We start from the raw sequence: 15,508 nt of genomic DNA, 5'->3' as shown, positions 1-15,508 counted from the left end.
TACACAAATGCAAAAAGAAATTGAGCAAGATTGTTTGAAATATATATATGTAGATTGAAAGATTTCATTTAACACGAGTGGTGTTCGCGGTTCCTTTAGTAACACATATTCGTTCTGGAATATTTCATATTTCCACAATTACTCACAAAGCAATCAGACGTTTAATGTGTTAGCAAACTCTCCATCTCCCATGCCAGAAATTTTCGACAACTTACTCTCTTGAGGTTACATACGAGAAATCTGCAGCGGTATGGAAACCGAAACCTCCTTACACATGACTGGCTGGAAAAGTTCCAACTCCCCATACCGTTCCAGGACACGCATTCTGCAATTCTCAGCTGCCATTAATCCAGTGGAGTACGCACCATGGACAGCCCCTGTGTAATCCAAACTCGTAGCTTCTCCAGCGAAAAATAGGTTATCGACGGGGATTCTTAGCTTCTCAAACAGATCATGGGGTGTGCCTACAACATCATAGCTGTAGGAGCCCAATGAGTCTTCGTCCGAGCCCCAACGAGAAACTAGATACTGTATCTGCGTGATTCATAGAAAGAATTCAGTGTGATAGGCTCTTCGGTTTCAATAAATAAAATTGTTCGGCTTTGCGAATACTATTAAATAATTACTAGAATGACAAAACTATGCGATAACCTGGAAGAAAAAAATTAATCTATTATGAAACAACTGGGTAGCATTTAACTATAAGTGTAAGGCACACTATGAGAGATTGTGTCTTTTAGAGGTAGAGCTAGGTAGAAATTGTCGGGAGCAGCTGTTCCTAGAATTCTGCTAGATTTTAATTCTCTTCTTCAATAAACTCGTTCCCCTTTTTCGATTATTCACATGCACAAGAAGTTAAAAAGAAAAAGATTAAAGAGAGCCTGAATACAGAAATAGAAAACACAATAATACCAGTGGAGAAGCATTTGGAAGGATTCTTTTGAGTTGAACAAAAGCAAAATTAGCAGCAGCCTCATCAGACATTTTCTCGAGGACCCGTGCCAGTTGCCCTGCAGGCATGTAAACAAGGACAGGATGCTCTGTGGCCTTGTTCAGATTAAGAAAATAACTGCACCCATACGATGTATCTGCAACTACTCCCAAGAATTCAACATTTGGCCAAAAGACGGTTTCAAAGTGCATGACTATTTTATTCTCGAGCCCAACTCCAAGGCCATTAATAGCCTCTTCCTTCCACGCGGGCAATCTCGGCTCAAACTTGATGCGATTTGCTTTGAGGACACCAAGAGGAACAGTGACAACTGCAGCATCCGCTACAAAGGTTCTCCCATCTTCAACGGTTACTTTCACTCCATTATGATGCCTAAAAATCTGTGTCACTCTTTTATAAAACAGAAACCAAAAGGCCAAGTTAGAAGTAAATGGGGTAGAGAAGAAGAAAAATAATCCATCGGTAGGAGCAACCAACTATTTCTTACCGGTGTCTTAAACGAATGTCGATGCCTTTGGCTAGTGTGTTGATAACAGGAAGATATCCCCGCACCATAAGCCCATGACCACCGGGAAGCAACTGTTCCTGTAAAACCCAAATGTTACAAAACGTATTAACCACTCAGGTCAACAAGCAAAGTTCGGGCTCATGCTCTTAATTTCCAAATGATTTTAGGAACATCTCTAATGGCTCAAGGGAGCTTCTTGCAAGTTTTAGGGAGCAATATTCTCTAGTTTTGGTGAGTCTCAAATGTTTTTGTGAAAGAATAGATGACATGTAAGAAGACATTCACAAGAATTAGTTTCATGTATTTGAAATTATCTTTGACAATGACAGAAAGAAAACAATGATGAGGAAATGACCTGGTCCCAACATTTGAGTGATATGGTATCAGCATCTGCAGCAAACCACCCTTCCATTCTGCATATGTACCACTGCAGCACCTTTTGAGCAAGCCCCTCCATTCTGTAATGCAATTTTTAAAAAAAACTTTGTAATGCCTTATAAAGACATAAATCAGAGAACAATCATGTTTATACATCATAAAACCTTAAATCTGGTCTCCGCTCCAAGACAATGGAGATGGCACGTTGCATAGACATGTCCTCACTATGATCCTGTCGTATTACATCCGTCTGCAGATGGCACAGCAAAAAAAAAAAACTGTTAAAAAAACATAGAGAATATATGTTACGACTTCCTTTCATATTTTTCTCCAAAATATTTATATATATATATAAAGGGTGACGATGGCAAGAAAAAGCTAGAAGTTTGGGCACATCGGCATCTATGTCAAAAGATGCAAGCCTTGTGGACGAGTTATGTTGATCTTTCTTACTATTTCTCTTTACCCTATTCTTAATATTCCAGATTCAACAGAGACCCAATCCAAAAACATTGAATTTCCAGTGAAAAATAACATTCGCAGCAAGAAGTGGAGAAGATGGTGAGGAAAACATGCCTCTTTCAGTATGCTCTCAAATGTTTTGCCAACCTTTGATACTAGTTCTTGAGAAACCTTTTTCCCATCCATATCGAACAAGGCATAACTGAAAACAGAAATAATATATTAGCCACCAAAAAAAACTGCCCGGTGATGCTAGAAAAGAATTTTCAAATGTTTGTTGGCAAACAAATTAGAAAAGATCTTACATGAAAACTGTGATGGAATAAAATGAAAATAGTCTAAAAAACTCTCACTAAAATTTATCAATGAGTTGCCTTAGTTATGAAGTGTATTTTTTTCTTTTGAAGTGGATTTCACATACAAACTATATGATTGGCAGAAAATGAATGGAACACGTTCATCATCTTGAAGATGATCATATAACAAGTTGAAAGGCCAAAAAATAACCTCTCCAGATCATGGTCATACAAAACTGAGTTATCCTCGCTCGTGCGATAAAGGGGTAGCCCCAGTTTTCCTATAAGAGGTGCCAATGGATTCTCATTACAAACACCATGCAACCTAAAACGAGGATGTTCAGGTGGAGGTTAGAAGGTAACACTCTAACAGAGACTCCACGTATATAGAACTGAATTACCAAGATGCACCCAAATCAACGGGGAAACCAAGAGAATAGTCAGTTCGAACTCTACCGCCAATTCTATCCCGAGATTCCAGCACAATTACCTGGAAGAACTCATACTTTTAAGACCACTATCAATGATCATGAAACTGATACAAATATATATACCAAGTTTATACCTGAAAAGAGGTATCATGAAGAGCTCGCGCAGCTGCAATGCCAGAAAGACCAGCGCCAATGACAATGACAGAAGGAGAGGCTGCATGCCTCCTTCCTGAGTAGAAAATAGCTAAAAGAATTTAAAAATTGACTAAGATAGAGCATATATCTCCTCCCACCCAACGAGGTTGCACGGGTAGCAGAGCTGGTTAAATAAGAACGAATTATTTGTCATATGACAAGTATTCTGCCATTTTTTATTAATATAACAGAGCACAAAAAGAATTACAAGTATCAAATAAGGCAAATGATAATTAGTGAATTAGGGAACTTTAATCCATTGCATCTCAATTTTCACACCTGAATATTTACTTGATGAGGACGTATATAATTTGTTTGATTCTTGGAAACTGTTAAGAACACCCAACCGTATCTGGACAACCACCATACTATTTTGCCTAGAATCCCCAATCAAATTTACAATATGAAACGAAATAGGATGTACAGAATGCGTAAAATTCAAAGCAGGACAGCAGGAGCTTACCACCAACCTTGGCGTGTAGCCTTCAGATATACTAGTTTCTGAAATAAAGAAGTAACCTGAAGGTGAGCAATATTGTATCACCCAGTGAGTTAAGGGGGAAAAAGAATTTACATCTCAACCTGTCCCATTTCCCGATTACCTTTTTCACTTCACCGGACCTAACCAAACTTTATGGTCCCCACCCCCTTTAAAAACCCAAAAAATCATCCCAGCACCCAGCCTGTAAATGATGCCATCACCCATTCCACTACCAACTACCAGTACCTAACCCCACTTCGTCACTGAAAAGTTAAAACCCACCCACTAGCTCATTTAGACCTCACCTCCCACTACCATCTACCATGCTTCTCGACCCCATTAAAAAATAATCCAACCTGCAGCTTAATATACGACATCCATGCACAGTGATCGTGACATGAAAGTTTATCGAATCAGTCTGTATGATATTACTGATAGGTGCCAAGAAATGTTCATTTTCGGATTTATGTTTTTACGAATTAATGGCAGGAACATTTTTTGTTTAGAGAAACCCATGACACGAAGCAAAGAAACTGAAACTGCCACCTGACATGGGAGAAAGAGAGGAACAAATATCATTTGAGATGATAAATCGCAACTCTTTCGCATCTAAATACTTATTGCGTCACATATAATATAAAAATAAAGATATAGCATCCACATATGAAACCCATAATTGTTTTTGTTGTGGTATAAAATTATGGGTTTCTACAAAGAGTAAATAATAATTTTTGTATCGAATAAAATCATAAATGATGGTTCAGCTGGAGATATTTTTATGTTGAAGAACGATTACCCATGCTGGGTAAAATACCCATCCTGCATAATATTTTTCAGATATTAATTAATTCTGGGCAGACCCGAACCTGTGGTGAAAGATTCACCAAACGAGTCAAATGAAGATACAAAAAAACCAGTGGTCCAAGTCAACATCGTACAACCAAGATTCTGCCGATAATTTTACATAAAGCTAAATTATTCTTATTTTCCGCATATCATTTTCTTAAAAAAAGATGATCTTTTACTCCTAAATTTTATTTAATTGGTTGATCTATAGACCTGTGGAACGAACCAACCCTTCTTTAGTTACTGTTCGAATTATCGAATTGTTCGGGTTCACCATTTATCCAAAGTTCAGAGCAAATACTAAAACCAAAGCAATCAAAAAGGAAAAGATAGATGAAAAAAGATACAAAAACACACCTGCTTGCAATTGGAGATTACTGTTGTTGCACTGTGAATTCATGTTTCCAATTAAACAACAAAAATTGCGTCGAAAAGTTAACAGCAAACACAATCGAAATCAAGATCAATGGAAATATCGTTCAATCTTAATCTCTGACTCAACAGAAGCTTCGATAATCTCAACAGCAATATGAACAACAAGAAAGTGTTCGACTTGGAGTAAGGAATGATGAAAGTAATGAAATGGTTGGAAATCGAAGAGATACCCAGCTTGACCAACCCACTCATGCGTCTTCCAAACAACTCCTCGATCGATCAACGCAAAAAAACAAAGAGAAAGAAAAAAGGAATCAAGTTTAATTAAGGTAGCTCAAATCAAGTTACGATCACAAAATATTGAAGAATCAGAAGCAAATTATGCGCAGATATTGCGCCAACTTTGAATGCAGAGTACTTTTCGACCGAGGAAAGAGTTAAAGTTGGGGCAACGAAGAGTGTTTGTGGTAGTGGAAGTGAATCGGGGTTTTATTTATAGAGCATGGTCATGTCACGGGTTTATGTACGTATCTACAGACACGATTGTATATATAAAAGATCATGATTTTTGTCTTGAGACGGTTGATCTGATTTATTTTTTATAAGTCATATCGAAAATTTATTTTACAAAATTATTCAACATGATAGTTTTTTTTTTATATATTTAAAACCTCATAAAAATATAAGAAATCCGAAAAGTCTCTTAACTAAAAAAGTATAAGACAAAAACTTGTGTGAGACGGTCTCACGAGTCGTAATTTGTGAGACAGATCTCTTATTTGGGTCATACATTAAAAATTATTACTTTTATGCTAAGAATATTATTTTTTATTGTGAATATCTGTAGGATTGACCCGTCTCACAGATAAAGATTCCTAAGATCGTCTCATAAGAGACCTACTCAAAATATAAATCCAATGGTTGTGAAGTTTATATATACCTTATGAGCATAAATTTTCTTGGAGTCAAATTTGAATAAGATTAAAACAAATCTTCTTGTAATTAAATTTGGATAAGATTTTGTAAAATTCCATATGGTTAATTCAATTTAGACAAGTTTTATCAATCAATAAAATATAGGAAAAACTTGTGTGAGACAGTCTCACGGGTCGTATTTTGTAAGACAGCTCTCTTATTTGGGTCATCCATGAAAAAATATTATTTTTAATGCTAAGAGTATTACTTTTGATTGTGAATATCGATAAGGTTGACCCGTCTCACAGATAAATATTCGTGAGACCGTCTCACAAGAGAGCTACTCTAAAATATATGGTGGTCATAAGAATTATTTTAATGTTTTAGTTTTAAGAATATACAAATTTTATCAGGAAATGAAATTTTTTTCACAAGAGACGAAATAGATGGTATAAAAGAATTTTTGTGTTGTATGAAATTGAGAGTATTTTGCTCTTGTAAATTGTAATCATAAAATTTTAATATATCTATATGATAACTTAGAATTTTGTAATAATATATTTTTATTTCAAAATTATTAGAAATTTTTTATATAATAATTGTAATAATTAATCCAAGCATTATCATCATACACTTAATATAGCTAATTTTTTTAAATATTTTTATTGGCTTTTATCAAATGATAATTTAATTAGAATATTTTTGGAAGCATATACTTTATGCGGTTAAAATCACTTGTATAATCATAGTTTTACGTGATAACAACATTCTAAAGTGGTTTTTGGTGACATGCTAATGATTTAACTACCAAATATTTGGATGTTATTGTATGATAAATTCTAAAATATTATAGTTCTAATATTATTAAATAATACGTTAGCATGTAATATGACCAATTAAAAAATATTTTTTATAATATCAAATAACATTTTATATTTATTCTCATTAATTTAGAACATTTTTTAATTCCCAATTTATATGGAAAATAGTAATTAATTTTACCGCATAAAAGATTGTATAGGAGTTGCTAGCGACGTAGTAAACCATAAATCAAATAGTCAAAAAAGGACAACTACATTTGTTGGGATGCCATTTTCTTAATTACATAGCACATCAAGAATGCAAGTAATTATTAAAATTTATAACATGTGTCTAAATTTTTTTTTTTGTATTAAATAATTTCTTTAGAAATATATATTGCTTTATTTAACTTTTAAGGTTTCAATGATATCTTAATTCGTTCCATATAATTATTATTATCCTATCAAATATTCAAGTTTCAATATTTTTAGAAAATCACCATTTTGATCGTATGTATTTGTCTATTTATAATCTTGACCATCTATTTTGTCAAAATCGTGTTTTATTCTAATATATTTCAATTTTTTAAAAAATTTCATCATGGTGTTAACACTTGCGCGTCACACGTCAAATAAACATTACGTTGACGTATCGGAAAAATAATAATATTTACAAAAATACAAAATAAACTAAAGTTTAATAATGTAGAGAATCAAAATCTAAATTTAATAAGTATTTATCTTTTATCAAAGTTTTTTGTAGTCGTCCAAAACTCCAAACCCATTTCAATTCGCTCACGTAAGGATATTATAATGGCAAATACGTACACGCATCAATAATCTCGAATGCATGCGTCTCTTGAAAGTGAGTGCAACGATTTAAAAACAATAAACCAAATCGACTTTATTTCACCATAAATGTGCAAAAGCCCAATAATCTCAACTAATATAACTAGTTGGGTTAGTAATTTATTTAGCTCACTTCGGTCATTGAATTATCGTCACGTGATATCAATTTCTATTAAAATATGATAGAATCATACGATCTAATGATATTATAATATAATGAGAATTACCTCGTTGAAAGATAGACTAACTCATAATGAAATGGCCATTTTATCAAAACAAAATAAAAGTAAGTTTCTTTTTCTTCTAACTAAATAATTTTCTTGGATTTATTACCATATTATAAATTCATGGTCCGGGAATTATTTTACAAGCACCCATTCTCCCTTCCCAAAAATTAAAATGAAATATCTCACTTTTGACAAAAACTTGCGTGAGACGGTCTCACGAGTCGTATTTATGAGACGAGTCTCTTATTTGGGTCATCCATGAAAAAGTATTACTTTTTATTGTGAATATGGGTAGGGTTGACCCGTCTCACAGATTAAGATCCGTGAGACGGTCTCACATGACTCACTCCTCACCTTTTGAATTCGTTTAAAAAAGTATTTTAAAATTTTTTCTTAATGTTTTATAAATTTTAAAAACTCAAAGTATAAGTTTGGATAAGATTTTTGAAAAATATTTTATTAAAAATGTTATCCAAATATAGTTAAAAAACATTTGAGAGATGTTTATTTATGTTTTTAAAATAATCAAACATCTCATCAATCCTAACAATATTTTTATAGAATAATAGTTATTCAAACACATTTATACCTAAAACACCATTTAAAACATTTTATAAATTTTTTGTAATTTTTTTTTTATAAAAACATTTCATTTTTTTCCTCCAAAATAATCATCCTCATTTTCGTGCGTCCCATTACAATTTACTGTCATTATTTTAATTTCAACTTTCAACATTTCTAAGACGTTCCACATTATTACAAAGCAATCAATTTTAATTGTAATATATATCGCCCTTACAATCTTTTGTTATTCTTCTAGAAAACCCATATTTATTGGATGGAATGTAAAATATGTAATCAATGTCACATATTTGTGAACAGGAGTCAGAAATCAGCTATGCTTTCTTAGTTTTTTTTTAAGGCAATTTTAGTCTTTTTTCCGACGTTGCATTGACTATATGATATCACATCAGCATTCCGATGAAAAATTCTATAAATGAACAAAAATCAAAAGATATCAAATTAAGATTAAAATTTGATAACATAAATGATCACAAGAAGAAATCATACACGACAAAATACAATTATCCCTAATTATATTATATATAATAAAAAGGGAAAAGGCATAGCCGCATAAACTAATCATAAACAAAAACGTTGTAAATTATTCATTCGAGTTTCCCAGGAAAAACAGGATCCAAATCTTCGCAACTGGTACAAATTAAGTAAATGTGTACAGCAAAACACCAAATTCATTCATTCCGGTCCTGTTAATCGAGCTTCTATCTTTTCTCGATGACAACTTGATGCTACTTTCTGTTAAGAAAATATAAAATTTTCTCGTTCACCACCACCACCACNCCCCCCCCCCCCCCCCCCCCCCCCCCCCCCCACCCCAACCACCTAAAAGATGTGCATAAATTCACCCTTCTCAAGTTCCAGGTTCTATCCCAAGTTAAAAAAACAGCAATAAACGAAGCCCTTTGTCATCACATTCAAAAGGGTATTGTTACCGAGTTTTCGAGAGGTTTTACATAAAACACAATTATGCTAGGTATTATGTTCATCCAAATTAGCAGAACATAACCCTGACCTAAACATAGAAAACAAGGGGTAGACAGGGCTAGGGGGCAAGGAGGAGACTTAAGACACTAAATATAGCTAATAGTAGAACTTTAGGCAATAAAAACATACCTAAAGAATGCATCATGCTTTGACAATAATAAAAGCACATAAACGGATCGGCCTTCAGATCAGCATCTACTATGCACAGTTCCACTTGCAACTTTGCCAAAGTCACTGCTAACCTTTAACTGATTCTGGATTTATTTGGCTGCTACTTCCGCCATGAGTGCTAAATCCGGTAACAGGCATGGATCGCTGAGCAAAATTCAGCAACAGTTTCTTCTGATTCTCCTCAGTGTGTGGGAGACTAGCACGTAAAAGTTCGACCGGCATCTCCCTGCTTATAGCATTTGCAGCTTCTGCATCAATTACCAGTGCGTGTGGAGGATTTTGAGTGATTAATGATTGCACAATGCTGTCATATTTATTCACACAGTACTTTGTCAGAAGACCAAAGAAGGCATCAAATGAAGCCTGCCATAGGGTAGGATTTGGTATACAGAAGTTGCGGGCCAAATGAGGATCTTTTAATAAGTGAGTCGCTCTTTCGAGAACAGTCTTCAAGATGACAGAGGCACCATCACCAGCAGGGCCGCCTACTGGACGAAGAGGTGGCTGTTCCAAGGAACAAACGACGGCAGCTAGACAAGCACTGAGTGAATTAAGATCCATACCATTAACACAAGTAGAGACTGTGTCAGCAAGTTTGTTGACGGTAATAACAGCTTCTGGATCAGAGGGAAGGATCCCGAATATAAATCTTAAATGGCGGAAAATGGCCATGCAGACTATTCGAGCAAGCTCGCTACCTGGTAAAAGAAGTTGAAGAAATCTAGAGATGAGTTTTCGACCCTTGGATAGAGAAACCAAACGAAGAAACACGGTATCATCCTTGGGAGACAACCCAACAGTATTGCCTCCTCTTCCAAGTGGGTCAACGAGCTGAAGAGAGGCTGCTAAGCCTTCTAGCAGAGTGTGGCGCTTTCTCCTAAGCTGCTTTCCACCATCTTGGGGTTGAGTAAACTGTAAGATCCTGTCAATATCATCCACATCCAGAAGTAGACATAGGCCATCCTCGATTGTCACCCTTGCTGCAAGCATTGGTTCCTGTTCCAAAGGCTTTTCAGATAATTTCTGATTCGCGCTAACATCACCACAAGCAATGGGAGGAGGGTCAACTTCAAGAAGTGGGTGAGGACGGCGAACTGAAGAAAAACATACCCGTCCAAGAACATCCACATGGAGATGTGGTTGTGACTCAGAACTGTTACGAGACCGGGAAGATTGCTCCTTTGGGTGAGATGGGCAGAATCGATATTTCGACCTTGTTTCAGAAGATTTCTTGGCAATACAAGCTTGATGGTAATAATCATCCACATACAAGTCATTACCATGGGTTGCAGCATGCTGCAATTTAAGAATGCTCTCTATTTCTTCAGCAGTCATGTGCTTTGATCTGAAATGTAATGTGTGACTGTCACTTTTTTTACTACTAGCATCAGGTCCTTGGTCAGAGAATCGCACTGTGTGTCTACCTTTTTGTACTGGTTTAGGTTTTAACTCCCTCTTATCAATGGAACCAGATTTACTAAAGGGTGCTGGTGTAGGAAAGGTATTAAATAAGCGAGATTGCATAGCTGAAAAATGAGCTAATGATGGTTGAAATGAAAACTGCAATCTCTGCTGTTGTGGAGACATCAGCTGAGATGGTAATAGTCCATTTTGATACTGATGCTGTAAAATATTATTTAAGAGGATCGAATTATCCCCATGAAGAAGACCAGCATGGCTATTCCAGTGGTTTTGCAGACGCGCATTACATGATATATTGGGTGAGGCCAGGAGTGACATGTTTGAAATACTATTACGGAACCCTCTTGGGATACCACCAAGAGAGAGAGAACGATTAGACAATGCAGAGTTGTTCAATGCAGAGAGGGGTGACTGCGTTCCACCAGTTAAAGATGAAAAATTAAGGTGATGAGAATTACTCAATAGAGCTTGTTGAGATACTGGGAGAGGGAAGGAAGTGAAAGATGACTCAGGTACTAAAATAGGCTCGCTATTATAGTGTTGCAGCTGTTGCGGCTGCTGCTCAGGGTATGACGATGCTCTGTATAATGGTTTTGGTTCCGGATGATATATCGAAGAGTGACGAGGATGCGATGACCATCTCTTACTTTCCTCGTAACATTCTGAGTCAGACATGTGATGGTCAAGCCAATCGGGAAAATCAGTCTCTCGTGCCCATTCTGTAGCTGATGAACCTGAAGTAAAATAGCATTAATCAGAGAGCACCAAAAGGCCCAATAATAATGATATGTATAAGGATATTTTCAAGAAATCTATCTTAAAATAAAGAAAATTCAAAAGTTTTGAGTTTATATTTTCTAAACCTCATACACAACACACATACACACAAAAATTATATGATGCTACCATCCACAATGAAATTAGATAGCGATGAAAAGATATAAAATGAGAATCAACAGAAAAGCAATATAAATAAACCATATTTAGAACAGATCACATAGAGGAAAAACCTTGAAGTTAGACACCCAGATAAACTTTCTATACAGATATCTAAAAACATTTAGGAAAACCCACCGTTGCTCAAACATCGTTTTTCTATCTCTAAGCTTGAGATTAAGATGGTCTCCCTTGGTATTTGCAAAACTAGTGAACAACTGCACTCAGAGTTAAAAAGGTTTTGGTTTAATTTAAAAAAATGTGGCTACAATAATTTCCTACTAGATCAATAATGTGATCCTAACTCATTTCATTACATTTTGCGATTAATCAAGTACGTGGTTGAAGCCCCTAGAAGCACAACCATCCTGATTGGATTAGATCACGCAATAATGGGAAACTTGAATGAATAGCAAAGTTACATCAGTATTCCAGAACAATAACACTATTTCAGTACACGACTGCACAACGATCCTTCCATGTACATGATTTAAAATAAAAGTGGCATCGATGTCCAGCACAGGTCATGGCAGTAAAGAATTATAACAGCGCAGGATGTTCACAAAAGCATTTGATTTTTGCCGAAGGTTATACGAAGAAAACACAATTTTCAAACACTCGAACTAAATATTCTGTTAAAAAAAATTAATAAAATCAATATCGTGCACTTTATCTTCCTTAGAGAATCATTATTTTACTATGCTCTTTTCACTTAGTCACAACACAATATTACTCGTAATGTATCAAATCAACGTTCATATCCAAAAACAATTTCAAAAATACGTCAAATCTTTTTTGAGTTGGATCGAGCTTTAAGCCCAACTAAACACCACAGTAATTTCTAAATTTCACACTAGCATGTGACAGCGTGGAGCAAGTCTGGCTCGATATTCAGGACGGAAAAGATTTTGTCATTCCTAACAAGATATGGGTATGAAGAATTGACCATATAATACTTACAATACAGCAAATAACATGAAGAAAAATGGGAGTGATTCTACAATAAAGAAAAAGACAAGAACTAACTCTCCCTTGAAAACGATCCAGATCCAGATCCCCGATCACCGATTACTCCAGGATGTCTGGGTCCAGAAACAACTTTGTTCAACTGTGAAATTATAATCGAGGCAAATGAAAAAACAGAACAAGCAATAAATTGAATGGACAAAACAATTAGAAATGAAGTTCCTTTAATTTTCTGTGTCAGTAAAAGTACTTTCAATTACATTTTTTTACCATATTTATCAGTTGAGAAAATTTCAGTATTCCATAGTTTACTTTGGATTATGCTTACCCAAAAATATACCTATTTGACGAGCATTTACTGTCTAGTCAAATGCCCACAACAAGATAGGAGTTTCTCAATCATCCTGTTCTATGTTGTTTTCTTTTCTTAAGCCACGCTCATGGTTCTCAAAATTCGATAAAGATAAGTTACAAAATATTGTGCACGCACAAAAAAAATGAAAATCAGGTTGTCCTTAACAGACAAGGCACCGCACCGCACCGCACCCCAAATTTCATTTTCTTATTTGGCTTGAAAAATATTGGTTATGTGGCAGCTTACCTTCGCAAATGTAGTAGTCAAATCATCCATATCAGATAATGATCCAAATCCTGATCCCTGAGAAATGTAAATAAAGTTCAATCAGTAGGCCAATCACTCCATGCAAATAACTTCCAGAACAAACGTATGCATTAAAACCCACTGTTACAGATAATAACACAAAATACAACATCCATGTATGCAGATTCAAAACATTGAGATGCTGAAAAGTATATAGGAGTCAAGAACCGAGGCCATTATTGTATAAATTATGAAATGTATGTGAGATCAATACCGAGAATCAAATGAATGGTTCAATCAGTCTATAATTCTAGCAGCACGGAGAAAGCCTGGGATAGCGAACACGAAAAGGAAATTTTTTTTTTTTTTTTATCATGGATGAAGCAATTAGCAGTAACTAGCAAGCTATCGACTTAGTATAGCATGTGCAAAATCAAGAAGCCCTTAGTAATTCTCTCATAAATAGTATTATAGTAAGTAGTAACCATGAATGAGATGGTAATAATTTACACGCGTCTTTGAATTTCCAAACAGGGAATTCCTCACAGAAAGCAAACACCGAGAATGTTATAATTCAAGAGCCAAATCTATGAATCGCTAAAGTCTAAACGTTATAGTCCATACAAATAATATTCGTACATCAAATATTTTACAATTATATTCCTGTACCTCATCTTTATCAAAAAGATGATACTGGTGCAACTCCACATCACCACCAAATCCACCTCCAATCACAGGAACACCAGCTTCTTCATCTCCACCAAATCCACCTCCAATCACACGAACACCAGCTTCTTCATCTTCCAAACCCCCTATTTCGACATCACCTATTACATCGTTTCCAAAAAAATCATACTGGGACGCATCAAACAGCGCGCTATCTGCACCACGAAGAATAAAAAACAAAACCATGATCAGGAAACTGCAACGGTAAATCCAGCAAGCTTAAAACTAATTATCTTCTAACCAAAACCAAACATATGCCTAAATAGTCCTAAAAGGGCATTTCTTTTAAATAACAAATCATATATATATTGATATAGATAGACAAAAAGTGGATCGTTGTAGATAAGGGGAAAAGAAACGAGATGGGAAGCTCAGCGCGAACCAGAGATGGAGCTGCTTGAAGGGTCGGAGAAGTCCGTAAAATCTTTTTCATCGCATCTCTCCATAATCAAGAAATCAACAAGGAAAAGCTAAAAACCGAACATTGCAACCAAATCCCTCCTCCTTTCCAATCCCCAACTGGGATTTCTGGGATAATCTAGGGTTTAGAAGCAGCTCACATGGCGAGCGGTTAGTTGTCGCGTGTAGTGAGAGGGGAATCTGTTGCTTTGTATGTGCGAATATTATGTATATAATTCATGTGAAGAGAGGATGAATTTGATGCTCGTTTCCACGAAAGAGAGAGTCAATTTGTTTATTCAATTAGATATTCATCGCTCCTTTAGTGGCTTACGTGGTAGTTTCTACATATGGGATCCCTTTAATATTCATGCCCTAATTTCTTTTTATAAAACAAACTTTATTAATTTATATAATGTGAAAAACAAATGAGACTGAGTTTTAGCTCTAACGATCTCACTTTGTTTCTCTTTGTATTCTTGCCCTAATTTCTTGTTACAAAACAAACTTTATTAATTTATATAGTGTGAAAAACAAATGAGACCGAGCTTTAGCTCTAATGATCTCACTTTGTTTCTCTTTTTATTCTTGTCCTAATTTCTTGTTATAAAACAAACTTTATTAATTTATATAGTGTGAAAAAACAAATGAGACCGAGCTTTAGCTCTAATGATCTCACCTTGTTTTCCTTTGTAGTGACTAGGTTCGAGTTCTCATACCCCTAGAATAGGATTAAAAAAAAAACAAAACAAAACAAATAAATTTATACATTTAAGACGAAATTATATAAATATAATAATATAAAAAATCATCGATAACTACTTCGCTTTGTTCTGAAAAACTTAATATTCAAATATTAATTCGAATAATATAAATTTTAAATACATGTGAAAATTTGAACAATCGATGGACATATTCATCTATCGAAGAATATAGCCTCTAAAGACAAATAAGGCTAAAGATTACCCTCTTCACACACATATAGAAACTGAAACTTTGGTAAGCC

General features: G+C 35.0%; 2 protein-coding genes across 6 annotated transcripts; both read right to left on the bottom strand.

Annotated features, from left to right (window-relative positions):
* Nucleotides 1–124: 124 nt before the first annotated feature.
* LOC140966038 (polyamine oxidase 2-like) lies at nucleotides 125–5,401 on the bottom strand. 4 transcript variants are annotated; one of them, XM_073426318.1, is made up of 11 exons: nucleotides 4,907–5,401; nucleotides 3,502–3,723; nucleotides 3,162–3,256; nucleotides 2,998–3,086; nucleotides 2,808–2,921; nucleotides 2,415–2,502; nucleotides 2,003–2,088; nucleotides 1,816–1,918; nucleotides 1,440–1,537; nucleotides 913–1,342; nucleotides 125–534 (listed from the first exon to the last, which is right to left on the bottom strand). In XM_073426318.1, the coding sequence occupies exons 1-11, from the start codon at nucleotides 4,947–4,949 to the stop codon at nucleotides 226–228; spliced, it is 1,677 nt and encodes a 558-aa protein (XP_073282419.1). In that variant the 5' UTR covers nucleotides 4,950–5,401; the 3' UTR covers nucleotides 125–225. The 4 variants fall into 4 exon arrangements, with proteins under 4 accessions (XP_073282419.1, XP_073282420.1, XP_073282421.1 ...); XM_073426319.1 differs by having other exon boundaries at nucleotides 3,502–3,599; nucleotides 3,686–5,400; XM_073426320.1 differs by lacking the exon at nucleotides 3,502–3,723 and having other exon boundaries at nucleotides 3,162–3,271; nucleotides 4,907–5,400.
* Nucleotides 5,402–9,187: 3,786 nt separating this feature from the next.
* On the bottom strand, nucleotides 9,188–14,805 carry LOC140966040 (protein PAT1 homolog 2-like). Of its 2 annotated transcripts, XM_073426326.1 has the most exons (6): nucleotides 14,486–14,805; nucleotides 14,148–14,258; nucleotides 14,047–14,102; nucleotides 13,378–13,434; nucleotides 12,837–12,918; nucleotides 9,188–11,608 (listed from the first exon to the last, which is right to left on the bottom strand). In XM_073426326.1, the coding sequence occupies exons 1-6, from the start codon at nucleotides 14,547–14,549 to the stop codon at nucleotides 9,519–9,521; spliced, it is 2,460 nt and encodes an 819-aa protein (XP_073282427.1). In that variant the 5' UTR covers nucleotides 14,550–14,805; the 3' UTR covers nucleotides 9,188–9,518. The 2 variants fall into 2 exon arrangements, with proteins under 2 accessions (XP_073282427.1, XP_073282426.1); XM_073426325.1 differs by having other exon boundaries at nucleotides 14,047–14,258; nucleotides 14,486–14,803.
* Nucleotides 14,806–15,508: the final 703 nt, after the last annotated feature.

Source organism: Primulina huaijiensis, unplaced genomic scaffold, assembly GCF_012295235.1.
Source record: "Primulina huaijiensis isolate GDHJ02 unplaced genomic scaffold, ASM1229523v2 scaffold20025, whole genome shotgun sequence".
NCBI lineage: Eukaryota > Viridiplantae > Streptophyta > Magnoliopsida > Lamiales > Gesneriaceae > Primulina > Primulina huaijiensis.
The sequence above is the reverse complement of the archived record's forward strand: the minus strand, read 5'-3'. Positions and strand labels throughout refer to the sequence as shown.